Source organism: Lactuca saligna, chromosome 6 (assembly GCF_052625555.1).
Source record: "Lactuca saligna cultivar CGN05327 chromosome 6, ASM5262555v1, whole genome shotgun sequence".
Lineage (NCBI taxonomy): Eukaryota > Viridiplantae > Streptophyta > Magnoliopsida > Asterales > Asteraceae > Lactuca > Lactuca saligna.
Window position 1 is genome coordinate 115328 of NC_136422.1, and position 17453 is coordinate 132780.

The 17453-nt window shown below is 36.4% G+C and overlaps 3 protein-coding genes across 4 annotated transcripts; all 3 read right to left on the bottom strand.

The window, feature by feature from the left end:
• Positions 1 to 1377: 1377 nt before the first annotated feature.
• LOC145000641 (zinc finger BED domain-containing protein RICESLEEPER 2-like) lies at positions 1378 to 3693 on the bottom strand. The gene is made up of 5 exons (XM_078959901.1): positions 3474 to 3693; positions 3007 to 3322; positions 2414 to 2543; positions 2162 to 2313; positions 1378 to 2116 (listed from the first exon to the last, which is right to left on the bottom strand). Exons 1-5 carry the CDS (start codon positions 3691 to 3693, stop codon positions 1378 to 1380), a joined length of 1557 nt encoding a protein of 518 aa, XP_078816027.1.
• Positions 3694 to 4474: 781 nt separating this feature from the next.
• LOC144999942 (gamma-tubulin complex component 2-like) lies at positions 4475 to 9456 on the bottom strand. 2 transcript variants are annotated; one of them, XM_078959089.1, is made up of 8 exons: positions 9328 to 9456; positions 8637 to 8711; positions 8427 to 8558; positions 8184 to 8309; positions 7300 to 8095; positions 6932 to 7012; positions 5337 to 5450; positions 4475 to 5159 (listed from the first exon to the last, which is right to left on the bottom strand). In XM_078959089.1, the coding sequence occupies exons 1-5, from the start codon at positions 9454 to 9456 to the stop codon at positions 7916 to 7918; spliced, it is 642 nt and encodes a 213-aa protein (XP_078815215.1). In that variant the 3' UTR covers positions 4475 to 5159; positions 5337 to 5450; positions 6932 to 7012; positions 7300 to 7915. The 2 variants fall into 2 exon arrangements, with proteins under 2 accessions (XP_078815215.1, XP_078815214.1); XM_078959088.1 differs by having other exon boundaries at positions 4475 to 5450.
• LOC144999941 (uncharacterized protein At1g51745-like) lies at positions 9433 to 14690 on the bottom strand. Its single transcript, XM_078959087.1, has 3 exons — positions 14026 to 14690; positions 11543 to 12414; positions 9433 to 10767 (listed from the first exon to the last, which is right to left on the bottom strand). The coding sequence occupies exons 1-3, from the start codon at positions 14211 to 14213 to the stop codon at positions 9665 to 9667; spliced, it is 2163 nt and encodes a 720-aa protein (XP_078815213.1). The 5' UTR covers positions 14214 to 14690; the 3' UTR covers positions 9433 to 9664.
• Positions 14691 to 17453: the final 2763 nt, after the last annotated feature.

The following is a 17453-nucleotide window of genomic DNA, read 5'->3' on the forward strand; positions in this document are numbered from 1 at the left end:
TTGTCGGTATTGTGGTTGCATTTTTCCCGCAAAATCCTTGTTAATCGTGGGTTGTCGAAGTGGTTGAAAGGCAAACCCTCTTGAATCACGAACTTGTAAAAGCTTTCACGAATGTCATCATTGTTGTAAATAAAGATCGACCCGTCAGGAGTAATATTTGGTTGATCCGGATCGCTTTGACCTTTTACAGTCGGACAAGTTTTTGTTGTATGACTCCTCAACGTGCTATTGCCATCTTTTCTCAAAAACATTCCGCACTTCTTGCATCTCGCTTTTCCTTCCCGTTCGACAACAAACACAAATCGTAATGTTCCCACACTTCTTTACTCTGAATGGTTGGTATGATTTTAACCACCATTGCATCCGAATCTTGACCCGCGGTTGAATTTCTCGAGCTCATTTTTTGGAGTATTATGAAAATAAGTAGTAGAATTTTTGTGTAAAATTGAAATGTAACAAATGAAAGGTATTTATAGGTGTTTGGAATGGCCAAAAAGTCAAGAAAAGTCAAAGTAGCCATTTTTTAGGGGTTCCAATGGCTAGAAAAAAAAACAAAAAAAATCGAATTTTCCTGTTTTTTAACGGTAACAAAAAAAATCCGGTTTGAAACCAGTTTTGGATCCGGTTTCCCTCAAATCCGGTTCATCATCCGGGGTGCAATCCGACTTCGTCTCCGAAGCGTTGATCCGGTTCGAATTCGGTTACCAGTTTAATCCGAACTGGTTCGGTCAAAACCGGTTGTGACTAAATCCGGTTTTCGAATCGGATCGGACCATATGGGCCAAACCGGTTTTCTTGTGCATCTCTATCCCCATCCCCATCCCCAACAGATGCGGGGAATCGAATCTCATCCCCTTTAGATTTTGGGCTTATCCCCGGTCCATCCCCGACCTATCCCCAATCTACTAGCATACTAGAATCAATTAACGCAAAAAACAATTTCAAGATTAAAAAAACTATAAAACCAAAGGTCATAATTAAATTGTGTTTACATCATTCATAAAGTTTAACAAGCATTAAAATGGCAATTATAAGGTTTAATAAACATCAAAAAGAAAACATGCTTATACAAAAGAAATTTCAAGTCTTTGGTTCTCGTTGTTTCTTGTGTTTAATTTGAAAAATTACTCAACATCATCATCATCATATGCAACCGTCTGATCAAAAGCCTTTGGTTCGTATTGATTTTTACCTGAAACACATAAAACTTATACTGAAAAAGTAATATTTATAAGCATGTATAATATACCAATTTATATATTTATTAAAATTTTAACTTGAATTTCCTTACATAACCAAGTTTGGCTACACATTAACGCCCCGGCTGTTTCCGATTTGAGACGGCTATGTTGTTTCGTCACCTTATTCCCGCTCATGCTAAATGCTGATTCTGAAGCAACGGTAGAAATTGGAATGGTTAAACACATCTCTAGCAATCTTCTGTAATATGGGAAACTTGGAGCCATTGCACTTCCACCGCATCAATATGTCAAAACCCTCCTCATTTGGTAACTTCTTAGCTAAATAATCATCCAACTCAGATTTTTCAAATCGATCATCCTCAGAAAGCATAGTCTCGAAATCTAACTCCCATGTTGATTTGCTAGAAGTAGAACCCCCTCCCTCTGAGACGTTAGTTGCACATTGTCGTTTCCAAGAAGCTCCTCGTTTGGCATCATGTTTCTTTTTATACTCTTCAAACAACTCAGTAATTATGTTATGTATTTTCATAATCTCACTTCTTGCTCCTTCCCCATATAACTTTGGAAAGAAATAATTTATCAACTTTAACTTATACCTGGGATCCAAGACAATTGCTACACTCATAACATTATGTATTACATTCCAATACTTCTCAAATTTGATCAACATAGTTGATGTCATTGACTTAATAACTTCATTATCAGATACTTTCCAACTCAACAAAGATAGTTTTATCTCACAAATTAGAGGGAAGAAAATGTTTGATGTGGGATATTTTGTACCAGAAAATTTTTCTGTCACATGATAGAACAATTTCAACTTTTCACAAACCTCTGATGCCATATTCCATTCATCTTCACTAGGCAAGCAAATATAATGTTTCTCCTTTTTGCTCAAAAGATTAAGAACTTCTCTATACTCCAAAGCAACACTTAGCATCATATAAATGGAATTTCACCTTGTTTTGCAATCAAAAAGTAACTCCTTTTGGCAATCAACACCTGCTTGTCTAGAAAAAAGTCTAAAATCCTTTATTCTTTTAGGAGAACTTGTCCAAAATGAGACATTATTCCTAACATTCTCAATTGCACTCCCAATCACAGAATTCATCTTGCACAATAAGATTAATTATGTGTGCACATCGCATATGAAATAATCTCCCCTTCAAAATTAGCGATGAAGTCGTAAGCGTACCTAAAAGTTTTTCAACCATGGCATCATTTGTTGAACAATTGTCAAGTGTTAAAGTTGACAACTTGTCAATGTTCCACTCCAAAAAGCATCTCATCATAGCTTCTGACAATGCATCAGCAGTGTGTGGAGATGGCACATGTTGAAAGCTGGATTAAACAAAATATAACACTTCAAAACTTCATCTAACATTCTATATAATATAAATAAAAAATAAAATTAGAAGGGTTTGTGCTTTGATTAAAAGTGGAAAACACATATGAAGCTAGTTGAGCAAGATCCTTTTGACTTTTTTGTTTTAATAAATTATTAAAAGCTATGATAAGGGATTAACTTCTACAACATGATGTCACTTGTTTTTTCTTACATAAATCGTTATATTATAAAAAATTTTGAAAATTTAATTGGTGTTTTGGACTTCTTTTACATAATAATCTAACAAAAAAACATCACATAAATTCATTAAAATAACATTCACAATCATTACTACCATAAGTATTTGAAATCTAGCATTAACATTAAATTCACTATATGAGATCTTGCTTAGAAATCATATTCCTATAAACCAAAATTCTATAAAATATAAATAATAACATTAATTAGAGTGAATACCTCATAATTTGGTTTTGTAACTTCCAATTGTCATCTATATAATGTGCCATGATTGTCATATAACCTTTCTTTTGGTTACTTGCAGTCCACATATCAGACGTGAGAGCAATCCTACTATCGTTCTCTTCAAAACATTTCAAGATATAACATTTTTTACTCTTGTATATCTTCATTATATCATCCTTGATTGTAGGACGACAAGGCACCTTAAATAAAGGTTGAAGACTTTCTGTATACTTTCGAAAACCGTAATGTTCAACAATGAAGAGCGGATAATCATGAATTATATTCATCTTTGCTAGTTCCTCTCTAGATACTTCAGCATCAAAGGAATATTTACTCATATAAGATATACCATCAATAGTTTTTTGCCCTTGAACTAATATGTTGCCTTATGTCCCTTGTATTTTTCCTAGGGCATATCCTATAATGATCTTTTAAATGTGTTGTTCCATCATTTGATCTACCGGTTAGTTGTTTATTGCAGCCTTTGCACTTCGCCCATCTACGAACATCATCAACATAAATCGGATCAAAATGGTTCCACGCAGCGGATTTCAACTTTTTGGATTTCAACTTTTTTTTGGGATGCTCGGTGGCCGTATCATTTTCTACAAGCTCTGGTTCTTTATCATCTTCATTTTCATCGTTTATGGCAGGTTGTTTATCATTTTCTAAATTAGCCATCAAAAACTACAACAAGAAATCGCAACACTTTGTAAGTTGTCACTAAGATCTATTAGAGACTCAAACCAAAAAAAAAAAACAATCTGAATAAATATTCTATAAACACATATACAATGAGAAGTATAAAAAAACATAGATAAACATGTCTTGTATAAACAAAAAAACCATCCCATCCCATACATACATCTGAGTAATTTGTAGGGTCGATATACATAAAAACAAAAAACAAAAAAATCATGCATTTATTGGTGGGTCTACGAATTTATTCACTAACTTGTAAGAAACTAATATAATCGAACGAAATACCTGAAACGATACTAAGAAAGGAGTTGTGGGTATAAATCACCAAGAAGACAATGTTGTCACATGTTCACAGTGACTAAATATTGCCGAATGAATTTCTTATGTTGTACGTACTAGGTGTGAGACCCGTGTAATACACGGGTTGATTTAAAAAAGATTAAACATTAAATTAAAGTGTAAATATAAAATATTTTTAATATACAACTTTAAATAAGAAAGAAAGAAATGTATTTATTGCAATTTAATATCATATATATGATATTTAATACCTACATATATAAGTATATAACTTTAATTTTAAAAATTAAAACAAATCAAAAATTAACAAGTGAATAATATTTATTTCAAAAATACCACAAAATGACAAGTGTCAAAACTCATGAGAGATTGACATGTGGCAAAAAAAAACTTTCATTTATTAAGGAGGATATGTGGAATGTGATTTGCCAAATTGAAATTGGATCAATTAGTTGGGCATACTTAAAATACTTAATATCCATAATAAACTAATACATATAATCTTAAACGAATAACATTAATTAAATCACTAATCAATGTATATATGGGTAGGAGGGATAGGATACCCGGCCCCTGCCCCATCCCCAATTTTTTCTATACGGGGTCCCCGTCCCATACCCGTTACCCGGTTTTGCAGGGAATACCCATCCCTGATCGGGATGGGTCAATTGGGTTCCCCAATGGGTCAATTTTCCATGCCTATTTGGAAGAATATGACTGGTGGCATCGTCGTCTGAACCGGCGTTTGTTGCTAAAGCGGTGTCGACGTTGTGGTATAAGCGTCCGCCCCCGATGACACAAGCGACAGCTAGGATGGGTGTGTCATTGAGGCGGTTGCTGGTGGAAACTGTCCTCCGGGATTTGGTGGCTGTCGGCCACCCGATGGTTCGACTGTTACTGCTTAACCACTTTCGTCCGGGACTTCTCTGCTTGTTGTTATGGGCGGCGGTGTTTCGTCCAACAGCTCCATTGATCGAATTGGACTAGCTGGTGTCCTGTCGGTTTCGCCGAAGCCGTCAGACGCCATTTTTGTCGTTGAACTGTGTGCATTTGATTTCGTTCTTTGTCACATAAACGGATGACGCCAAATGATGCGACCTTGCTCAGGTTCTCACTAAATACCGGCAACAGTTCCTGAGTTGCTCCTACAAGATCACAAAGAAAGGTCGTCAGCCGTTTCCCGGCAGGAGGCTGTAACGACCCAATTTTCAAGTCCGAAAATTTCATTTTAAAATATTACTTTAGAAAACATTAATAAATAAAAACATTCTTTGATCACACCATAACACATCGCAAACCATGTTTTAAATGTCAAACCATACATCCCATCAAAATATCAGAGTACAATCCCAGTGAATCTCGTAAATGTGGAAACCAGAGTGTGTGCATGATGTGCCGCTACCGCGCCGACTCCTTCCCCTTCGGTGAAGAGGTACCTGAAAACAAAACTGTAAACGTAAGCACAAAGCTTAGTGAGTTCCCCCAACGTACCACATACCATACAAACACATAACATGCGTGCTGCCAGGCTATTCTGGTGCCTGACTACCCGGTACGGCCATTCTGGGGTGCCGACCTACCCATATGGCCATTCTGGGGTGCCGTCCTACCCGTGTCAAGCCATTCTGGGGTGCTGACTACCCATGTTAAGCCATTATGGGGTGCTGACTACCCATCGGTCCTAACAACCGATCCTTGGGGACTGGTCCCCTCCTGCTACCTCTATCGCATAACATAACAGGCAAACATACAAATATATCATCACATACTGTCAGACGTTTCTGGGGTGTCTGACTACCCTGCGGTCCTAACAACCGAACTCTACTACTATCGCATATAACGTATCATGATAGCATATAACATATCAGGTAATAGCAAACCTAGATGATATCACAAAGACAATCATCTATCATACGTCTCCTACTGGTGGGCCGGCATTGTGGCCTTAGACCCACCACTACTGGAAGGTAACTCACCTCAAAGTAGCTGTTGAACTGATCGGGAACTAACTGACTGTTGCTGCTCCGGAAATCCTCCGGTTGCAATTCCCACCACATACTCAATCAAACACTGCTAACTGTCCTTTGGGTAAAATGACCATTTTACGCCTGGTCTAGCTCTAAGTTAAAGTCAGAGTCAACTTTCAGTTGACCCGACTCACCGAGTTGGCTCTCCAACTCGTCGAGTCCCTATCAGACGATTGTCCTGAGTCCCTGTTTCTACTCGTCGAGTTAGGCTATGACTCGACGAGTTCATCTTCTAAACTGATGTTCAACCTCTTCATCCTACTCGCCGAGTTGTATGAACAACTCGTCGAGTTCATCTTCATCCGAAGAACACTTATGCTAAGACTCGCCGAGTCTGTTCTTGATCTATGAAGATTGCCTTGGACTCGCCGAGTCAGGGCATTGACTCGCCGAGTCCTATCATGGGTGAGTTCAGCTTCCAACTCACCGAGTCACCCCCTGTGACTCACGGCTCAACTCGGTACATCATAAAGGGACCAATTCAGTGACTTGCGACCAGACTCGTTGAGTCACATATACGACTCGCCGAGTCGCAGCCATGCATCCATCAAATACACCGATTTGCTCGATTCCAGTCCATGTCATTCACAGATCTGGGCTTCTAGGACACAAATCACACGTAAAGTTTCTAACTTTACGTGTAGATATTCACCAATATGAATTTTAAGGCTCAAAGTGCACCAAAAGAGGTAGATCTAGGGCTTTCATGCAATATGACCCCATAAAGGCATTAGATCCAAGCTCCAGGGACTAAATCATGCCTAGATCTAAAGGCTAACAACTTATTACAACCCACAAAGCACAAACAAGCTTGGGGAAGAGCTCAAGAAGGACTTTTATGAAGCTAAAAGAGATTACAAGCTTGAAAACAGAGGGGAAACGAGCTATACCTCAAGGAAAACGTTGAGATAACACAAAGATGCCTGACCTCCTTCTCCTCTTCTTGATCTACTCTTCCTTCTCCTCAAAATCTTCAAGAACACACCAAAACACTTCAATCTCTCAAGGAAATAAGGGTATAAATGATGCTGGGAGTTCTAGGGGTGAATGGGGACGAGTTTGGGGCGGAATGAGGGTTTAAATAGAGTGCAAACCCTTGAAATTTAGGGTTTCATCCAGCAGCGGTGACTCGCCGAGTCGCCAACTTAAACGTGTCCTGAGTCTCGTCCCTACAGAGGCTCCCGGAAAAACGCTCTGACGGTTAAGTCTGTAGGGTTATGTGAGTGTTTTTAAGTGTTGCTTGGGGAAGACAACTTACCTACCGAGGTCGTGACCGTTTCCCTTTTGCACTCAGCGATCCTGCTCGTCCGTACGAGACAGGATCGCCTGGGCCGACAGGATCCGGGGTGCTGATTGGAGGGTCGTGCTCCTCTATCTGTCATAGCACTGTCATTGGTCCTGCCAGTAATGCTCTGATCCTTGCTTTATCGCCTGACCGTACCATTTATCTGGGAGCTGAGGGCGCCCTTGGCGGGCACGAGCCTCTCGTGAGGACACCTCTGGCTGGCGCTTATTCTTTTGCCAGAGCGCCCGCCGGGCGCACCAGCCTTCTGAGCTGGGTGCGACTCTTTTGTGCTGGCTAGGGTACATTATCCTTATTCAATCATAATAATATAATACCACTTCAACCTTTGTTGGTTGACAAAAGAATTAAAGAAAGATAAATAACCACATTAACATCGGAGTAACTAAAAAATAGGAAATAGAAACATATTTATATTTCTTCACCCATAATAACAACATACTTATAGCATGAAACTTACACAATATACTTTATTTTTTACATAACACGCTTACCTTTTTACTGATAATAATTAATAGCAATAACATAAAATTTGTAAGCATCTTGCATACAAATTACAGGTTATGTATTGTTATTGTTGGAAAGGAAATGTAAGTACATTGTTATTTATAAACTTAAGAGTTAAGAACATGGTTATTTTTACCTCAAATATTAGATAGTGTAAAAGGCTATTTATAAATTTAAGCATATTCATGCATAGTATTGATGATGAAGATATTGCAGTTCCGTGCATATCACGTGCACGTGCACCCTACAAAAACAAAAAAATATAAAGAGTAAAAAAGAAAATATTTTTAATTTTTAATAAATATTTATATCATGGATATTTAGTCTCATACTTGATGTAGTTGCCAAGCTGCACAAAGTTGCCTATGCACATGTTTGCAATGAAATAGAAATCGAAAAATTAATTGGCATTTTGTCAGAGCTTTTCTTGATATCACAAGGGATAATTCCCATTGAACCTGTAACAAAAATACCAACATACTTTCATTTAATCGATAATTAGATAATCAGATAACTGAAAGTACATTGCAATTTATTGATTTGATGAAAGAATCAAAAGGTGTATTGATATTTACCTTGTAATTAACAGAGAAGGTTTCCATACCAGTGATCAAGGGCTCTTCTACAACATCAGGCTTTGAAATTGTCTCACCACATGTTTGAAGATCTTTCAGAATGCTCAATCTCTTTAACCAAAAACCTGTGTCCTGAAAACCCATAATAATAAATAAAGTATTAATCATTTCTCAAAGTGGAATGTTGTAATAAGAATAAATAAAACTGACCACTAAACATGTGACATCTTCATGCAAAGGATCTGCTGCAGCTGCTGTGGAATGCAGTGCAAGGTCCAACAGAGACTGAAAATTGAATTCTGTTAAATAAAAACGTAAACTTGCAAAAAAAAAAAAAAAAGCAGTTTATCTTTCATTTATTTGTGTATTATATTTATAGCATCAAACTCTATACATAAAGAAAGTCAGAAAATTGACTATTTTTCCATAAGTCATCTGTTTACAAATGTCGTTTATTTTCTCAGATAGAACTAAATGGGTAAAAAGAGGAGAAACGATAATTCTTATATGTGAATAACTTTTATCCTTGACTATACATATGGGATATATGATGATAAGTGGATGATACAAATAAGGGTAAATTACAGAAACAACATTATATTTTGGGCAATTTTGCGATTTAACCACTTCTACTTTATTTTTTTCCAATCAAACCATTTAAGTTTTAGACATATTTCCAAATTTAACAATTTGACCTTATATAACATGTCAAAACGGTTAATTTGGAGAATTAGAATGGTTAATTTGGAAAAAAGTCTCAACTTTTATGGTTTGATTGGAAAGCATAAAGTATCCGTGGTGTAATGACAATAATTGCCAAAAATATACTCTTTTTTTTTTTTTTTTTTTTTTTTGTAATTTGCCCTGTAAAGATAAGATGATGAGGTAAATGGATAGAGACCTGAAGCTTCTCAAAAGAGATCTCATTTGGTGTTATATCAAGTTCATCACGTGCAATACCCATAAAAGAAACCAAGAAATCATCCTGTAACTCAATCAAATCAAATATCAAACACACTGCATACTGCATAGCATATACACTTTCTCCATACAGGTTTAGAATTTTCAACCTCCCTTTCTATCTTTACAGTATTCTCTTCCCCAAAACATTTTTTTTGCCAAAGCAAACCAAACACCACTAACTGAATGTTATGTTCCTCTTGCATGAAAACAGAAAAACAAAACCACCGCTTTGGCAATGGAAGCATATAATCAATTACATACAATTTACATCATGTTTATTGATGGCGGGGGGCAACCAGCTCCTCATGTAACCTACTGAACACTAATTTAACAGGGATACAAGCAACTGCTGTGGGCAATGACTCTGGTTTCATCATCATCATCATCATCATCATCCCTATCCCTTGTTCACCTTCTGCTTTCAAATCCATATTGTGCTGCTGTTGTTGCTGTTGGGTCCCGCCTATTGATGATAACGTCCTTATTTTCTGACTGCTGCAAGATGAGGTGGTCCTCCTTTGTGGCTTTTTTGGTGCAGCCCACTTTCTTCCCTTGCTGTTGCTGCGATTAACACTTGCTTTTCCATCTTCATCATAATACTCCTGAAACTGAAAGGAGGCCACCGCCTCTTCTTCTTCTTCTTCTTCTTCTTCTTCTTCTTCTTCTTCTTCTTCCTCTAATGTTGATAAAAATTGAGGCGGCCGTGCAACTGCAACCCCCCGACACTTGGCGGTCCTCCTGGCGGTCCTCCATGGTTGAAGCGGCGCACTTGTGTCACCACCACCTAATAATAATAATGATTCCATTTGGAACATATCATCAGATGAACCATCTTCCAGGGCTTCTACTGGAATAGGGTGACCCACTATGGCCTTGTCATTCAATTTGCTCATCAGGGAAATCATGGGCACGTGTTCTCTCTGATAACTTGATTGCACTCCTACTTCAACATCAATCAACATCCGGGTCCCATGCCTCCTCACATCATCGTCGTCATCATCATTATCATCGTCATCGTCATCGTATATTTGGTACTCACCTGAGTATGAGTATGAGTATGAATATCCCTTCAAACAACAAGGGTAAGGATCAGGATCATCATCCCAACTCATCATGTCTAGCAAGCCTCCACTAGCTTTGCTTCTCAAACTTAAACTTGTGTCAATTCCATTGAAACCCGTCATCCAGTGGCTGGAATTTGTAGCTACCTTTCTCTTCCTCAAACTGCGACTATTCCTTTTTCCCTTCAGCTGCCATTTGGAGACTGTTGCTACGGAATCATCAGGAACTCCTCCTGACTCATCATCACTCATGCTCTCCTCATGTACCCCTTGCCTTCCAAATGCCTTTGGTATGAATTCAACATCTTCAGCTTCATCTAAACCACAAATCAAAATAATAATAACAAAAAGTTCAGACAAAAAGCAATAAGAGAGAGAGAGAGAGAGAGAGAGAGAGAGAGAGAGAGAGAGAGAGAGGAACAGTTACAAACAAGTGCAACCAGAAAACTAAGCAGGAGGGACTCGATACAATTCAAACAGTAATATGAATAACACTTGCAAGCAGCCATTGGGCCTCAAAAATTTAAATGTCACAACACAAAAATACAAACAAGTACTTATACTAAACACATATTTGAGAATAACTATCTTTCGATATTAATGTAAATACTTGACAATCAATACATTTTTCAATTGAACAGTCTTCGGAATTCATAATGGGTTTTTATGGCTTTTGGGCAGAAAAATCCCCCTGCTACATTGCTAAACATCATGAACATGGTGTTTCAGTTGCTAATAAGGATGTCTTTTTTGCTTTTTTATGACATTGGGATTTATTCAAAGAGCTGTAGAGAAGCATAGGGAGGATCTAGACTCAATCCTACTATGTCTGGTCGGTATAGTTGCAAAGAAGAGTAAATGTGTAATTATTATGCAATCATTGGCACGCTGGATCAATGTAAAGTCCAGAGTGTGAATGAACACAAATTAATGCATGCAACAGCTTTGAGAAGCAAAAGCCAACGTTCACAACAACAATGGAATTAATTATGTGTCCATGGGCCAACTGAGAGTTTCAAACCACTAAGCATATGACATTGGCAAATAGAAAAACAATGACATTATCCAGAAGAAAAACAATAAAATATGAACCTGAAAGTGCAGCCATTGCGTCATATGTGTCCGACATCAGAGATTCAGTGCCAGAAGAGTCAGTTTCAGTGTCTTCATTAGATTCAGTAGTGTTTTCTTCACTCAATGCAACAGGGAAGGACTCGTCCCTTTTCTCAAACTTGGGTGCTGAATTTTCCACTTGGTCAGGGATAGCTTCTCTAGTGTCACCTGGATCATTGCCACCCACTGCACGGTGTACAACTTTTCTCTGCTCCTCCCCTCCATCAGTCTGTGGCTGCAAGGGGTGAGTGTGGTCATGGTGGGGCAGTTTTGCACTACTCAGGAGTACCTGAACAAGAGGGCGATGTCTGTCACGCCTCTTACCAACTGATTCCTCCGTATTCCCCTCTTGTGACCTTTTCCTTTTTTTCTCCAACAACTTTTTACTACCGACAATAACCGTATTTTCTGGTGTAAGGACATCTGAAGCATGCCTATGGGAACCATTTGAAGCAGCCAAGGAAGAGAGTTTATGCTTGAAAAGAATAGGACGTACAGGTACATCATCTACATTCAGGTGACTCCTTGACTGAAAGGAAAGACCCTTTCTTTTGTCATCAAGAGACAGATCCACATGTTTACCACTGTCACGTGATAATTCTGGAGTTATAGTTGTGTCTTTTCCTAGTAACTTGGTATTATTAGATTGGACACCTGGTTTCCCATATTTCTTTTCCAGCACTTGCTTCTCAAGCTCAAGTGCATGAAGGATAGCATCTTCCCTGCGTGCATATTTCTCTCTTTTCTTTGGAGGCATTCCCTGTGAAGCTTCCGCCCTCTCGATGCAGTCATCAAACTCACCACAGCGGAAAGGTTTAACTCGCTTCGACTTCTCTAGGTTGTACCAATCCCTGTTCATTGTCAAATAAAGCTTATTAGGTGCAAGAACATCAACTGAACAAAAAGAAAATTTCACTCCTCAGTTTTTTCCTTCCAAGGCTGGCTGGCAGATAACCAGAATGATTATAAATAATGTCAAAACCTATAGTGACTGATAGCTTTATACAAATGTATTGAGGTTTACTTACACAAGAAGAACTAAGAATTAGTAGTTGATTCAGTACTTTTAATAAAAGAATAAGTTTTACAGGTCTAGGGGCTTTTATGTCATTTTAGTCTTGTATCTGTTGCAAAAGTATAGATAGACCTGAAGTTAGTTAGAAGGTAGCTTTTGATTGTTTGGGAATTCATTTCCTGATTTGTAATCATTCAGCGATAACCAAATCTATCGTGCCCTAATTCGTGAGTATCAGGTCTAGATTGTAACATGTTATCAAGCTCCACCGTCCATGGTTACATAAAACCAAGGAAGCTGAAGCTGTCTTCAGAAACGTAATAGAAGCAATGAACGATGAGAGGTCAAATAGCCGAGGTAGTTAGGCTATGATAGGTGAAAGCATCAGCCGCTATAAGAATTTAGGAACTTAGAGTGACATTTATCACATATATGAATGACATTCACAATGATTTCAATGATCTTCATCTATGCTGTTAGAAACTTAGGATCTGTGTTTAAGTTGTTTTAAGTTTTAACAAAAACTGACAATGGATTTTGCTAGCTGCTACCAGACAAAGCACTTCAAATGTTGATCAACTTTTGGTGGCTTGATATGCGATGGACAAAGACAGGGAACATAGTTCCTACTTCCTAATTCCTATAAAAGTAAGCAGAAGCTGACAAACTGCTTTGGAAGTGTACACACCATGATCCATGTGGTGTAACTGGAAAAAACAAAAAAACAAAAAAACATCTTTTGTCCTGAATCTTTCTATATCAACTTATCCCAAATCCCATATAACAATATCCTTGGACACTCAAGCATACACCACCTCCTAGAATTTAGCTCACATAAAGTACAAATTATTTACGTCCAGTTGATCAACACATGAGTGAAGACAATGACTCAATGAGTAAGGATTTATTAATCATAAAACAAGTAGTAAAGAACCAAGTCAGTACTCAAGTTTCACTTACCAATCAATGACGATCGCAAGTTTAGCACAAACAAAATTGTGTTTTAATGATTGTAATCATTTATTTAATCAACTAAAGGATAGGTAATAGTATTATTGGTAGAATAAGCATCTACCTTCTCCATAATATAATCATTCTGTCCGAAGAGATGTAAGCTCCAAGAAGAACTATTAGATGATTTAATCATATTTGAGTTTTTTTCAACAAATCCAAGTCATTTACAACTGTTCGAAGCAATCACCTTATGTGAGCTGAGCTAAGTAGCTATGTGATATCAGGTGTGTGTTCAACAGGTTCGAATGTGAGAAACAAAAAAAAAATGACATTAACCCAATCATTCTTTTTTTACTTCCTCAACAAATGATTTTTACTTCCTCAACAAATGAATACCGCACCAGTTGTCTTTGTTCTTTCAGCAATCCAGCAAATATACACGAGATACAGAAAGCATAAGAATGAAATCAAGGAAGTGAATCAGAGGACTTACACACTGGCATCTTCCCTCCCAAGAAGTTTGACAGGAGTTCCAGATCGGGGAGACATGAGCGGAGAAGCAGAGAGCTCATCGGGGCCCAGGATCTTACCCGGCCACCACGACCCATTCCGCCTCCGAACCCAAACGATGGTCCCAACACCACAATCAACCATGCCTGTTTCTGCGTCAGAGCTCTCCATCTCTTCCTTCTCTTTAAAACTTATTATCTTCCCTTTTCTATACAGAATAATGTATATATAGTGTAGTTTTTAAACTCCCCAACTGATTGTAAACCTAAAACAAATTGCTTAGTCTCTTCGAGACCAATAAAACAACGGAGAGATTAAAGTTCGCCTCCAGAGAAGAAGAGAGAAAAATGTTGATATGGATAAAGGATCCAAAGACGGGCACATTTGGAAGATTCACGGAGGGGGGTATGTTTTAGGGTTAGGGCTTCCATTCAAATTAGGGAAAATTTCAGAGGGGTTTTTTGGAAACAGAATTCGCATTAGATCAACAGATGCGTGATTCAATTTCTCTTTTTGCAAGCTATTGGATGTGCATGTGTCCTTGTCTGTGTGGAGGTAGAATGAGACTCGTTGGTGTTAACTCGCTGATTCAACTGAGACAACTGAGACTCGTTGCAAGCTACCACATCTGCAAGCAAGAGAAGAGATTACCTGTAAACTATAATAAAAAGTTGAGAAATTAAATATACTAAAATATGATTGTATTAAATTAATTATATATACTAAAATACGATTGTATTAAAATACAAGTGTCATTTAATAGGTTATAAAGATTTGTAAAAGAGAAGTGATTCGTACACAACAGTTTATTGTCATACACAACAATTCATGCATTATATAGTTATACAATACAGTATTTTAAAGCACCAATTGTTGTGTATGGAAAAAAATTGTTGTGTACGGATCAGTAAAAACAAAAAGTTGGTAAGAGGATATTTAGTAAAGAAATTAAATATTCTTCTATTTTTGTTCCTACAAATATTTCTATCCAATTAAATGATGATAATGATCATTAAATATGACACAAATCATCATTTAATTAGATAAGATGATTTATAAAAACAAAAAGTATAGGGATATTTAATTTCTTTAAGAAGTTTGTTTTTTATGAAAGAATTTTGTATATGCCCTTACTAAACGTCTAAATATCGTATTTACCCGAGCTAAATTGTAAATATCATATTTGTGTTTCTTATCCTTTTAAAATATCGGATTTGCTCCGATCTATTTTTTTAATAGTTTTAGTATTTAATAATAACTTTTTATGTTTTAAAATCATCAAAATTGAAAATAAAAACAGGATGGATGATTTTGCCCTTAACTCCTGAAACGCAGGAAATCTTCACAATTTTATGTTATTCTCTTCTTTCCTAGGACCGTCACTGTTGAGACTCGTTGTCTTCCATTTTTCCTCTTGACACATTCCTTATTTTGGTCGTTATGTCATTCCTTATTTGCCCTTCTTTTTGGTAACATAATGAAACATAAGAAAAGTATTATTCTAGGGGAAACTGATTTGAGTGTGATTATAGAGGCAAATAAGGAATGTGGTGAGCGATAAAAGGGAAGACAGCGAGACTAAACAATGACGATCGTGGGGAATAAGGGCAAAGCATAGAATGTGAAGATTTACTGTGTTTTAGGAGTAAAGGGCAAAACTGTCCATTTTGTTTTTTTTTTTCAATTTTAAAGATATTAAAATATAAAAAATGATTATTAAATATTAAAAACTATTAATAAATAAGTTTGGATAAATCCGATATTTAAAGAGATTAAGAAGGGCAAATATGATATTTAAAGTTTAGCGATATTTAGACATTTAACAAGGGCATATACAAAATTCTCCGTTTTTAATGTCGGCAAACTACTGAAACAATTAAACATACAATAGTTAAAAGTTATTCTAAATCAAAATTTTATTTAGTTTTAATCATATGCAAATCGAATATAAATATCATTGTGATATAATTTTTTAAGACGTTTATATAAAATAATTAAACATAATAATTGCTAAATAACAAAAGATAAAATCATTAATTTAACAAATAATATGTTCATTTTGTTAAATTTTCCAAGACAATGGTTATTTATTCGTTGAGTTTAATTTTATAATTTATTAATATTTTGTTATAGGCAATATAACACAAACAAATATTTATATGAAATTTACCAAACAGTTATAAACTATGTAAAATATACTTGAATTGTTATAATATCCTTCATAATATTATTAAAATAATAAACATGTTGTTGAAAAAACAAAAACAAATATATGTTGAATAATATAACTTAAAATAAAGTGGAAAATGGTTTAAAGAGGAGTGTCCAGTGATGCATCATGCAACATACGCAATAGTTTTTAAGTCAGAAGTCTTTTAGAAAACAAACAGTTACGAAAGGTTAAGTGTTACGTGTGTTTTGTGTGGCGCAGCCAAAAGTAGTTAGAAATGGTTTTTTTAGGAAAACAAACATACCCTTAGCCGCTGTGTTTGATTAATCCTTATCAGATACACATTAGTATTTCCTTTTACTTTTACCTATTAACGCATTATTGTTAGTACCTGAAAGTGAACCTCTAGCAATCACACAATAAATTTCCGAGATCAGTCTTAGTTTCGAAGTAGAAAATGTTTTGGAGTCAGTTTGTGATTAGAAGTGGAGTTGGGGTCAGGAGTAAAAGCTTGTGGTGCGAAGTAAAGGAAGTCCGAAATGAAGAAGATGTTCAGAAATGATGTATCCGTCTGTATTAATTTATCTTGTCATTTTGTCTGATGTAACTAGTTATAATGACTTAGTCTCTTCTGTCAACTTGGATAATCAGAGTGTCAGAAACAACTCTTTTATCCGGTCCTATGTATGTTTATGAGTTTGTACGATGTAACCTTTTCACCTATTTATGGTGCGCTTTATGACAAGAATATCAGACGGATTGTTTCTCTAAATATAGTATTGCTTGAAGTTATTTCTCTTACACCTCTCTTCCAAATCAATTCTTAAAAACATTCTTCTTGTTCATTTATTGTCCTTACTCTTATCATTCTCTTCATTCTTCATTTATGGTTTGAACACTCTGTTGAATCTCTTACCTCAGACTTGACTGGTTTACCATACTTGACTGGAACCTTCATTTAGTAGCAGACATTGATCTTAAGCATTAATTCAAGGTTTGAGTTTTTGAACCTTGTCCCTGTGCAATCAGATCCTTTGTCATCATAATTGGTATCAGAGCTTGAGTGGTTGCCCTTTGAGTCCAAAAGATCAAATTATAGTTGATTTGAAATTACCTTGGTATTTCAATCATTTATGTGTTCGGGATAAAAGTTCTTCTATATACCAGTTTAGCTTGAGATATCTTAACTTCAATGGCTGCTTCTAATACTAAAAAAATGTATTCAATGCAAATAGAAAATA

Excerpts from the sequence above, each read along its gene's own strand:
- LOC145000641 (XM_078959901.1), bottom strand. The coding sequence starts at position 3,693 with ATGGCTAATTTAGAAAATGATAAACAACCTGCCATAAACGATGAAAAT. Across the intron at positions 3,323-3,473 it reads CTGCAATAAACAACTAACCG|TATCTAGAGAGGAACTAGCA; the intron begins GTAGATCAAATG and ends TTGATGCTGAAG. Across the intron at positions 2,117-2,161 it reads CTTTTTGATTGCAAAACAAG|AGAAGTTCTTAATCTTTTGA; the intron begins GTGAAATTCCAT and ends TTTGGAGTATAG.
- LOC144999941 (XM_078959087.1), bottom strand. The coding sequence starts at position 14,213 with ATGGAGAGCTCTGACGCAGAAACAGGCATGGTTGATTGTGGTGTTGGG. Across the intron at positions 12,415-14,025 it reads GGGAGGGAAGATGCCAGTGT|GGATTGGTACAACCTAGAGA; the intron begins GTAAGTCCTCTG and ends GACAATGAACAG. Across the intron at positions 10,768-11,542 it reads CGCAATGGCTGCACTTTCAG|ATGAAGCTGAAGATGTTGAA; the intron begins GTTCATATTTTA and ends TTTGTGGTTTAG.
- LOC144999942 (XM_078959089.1), bottom strand. The coding sequence starts at position 9,456 with ATGCAGTATGCAGTGTGTTTGATATTTGATTTGATTGAGTTACAGGAT. Across the intron at positions 8,712-9,327 it reads TCTCTTTTGAGAAGCTTCAG|TCTCTGTTGGACCTTGCACT; the intron begins GTCTCTATCCAT and ends TTCAATTTTCAG. Across the intron at positions 8,310-8,426 it reads CCTTCTCTGTTAATTACAAG|GTTCAATGGGAATTATCCCT; the intron begins GTAAATATCAAT and ends TTTTTGTTACAG.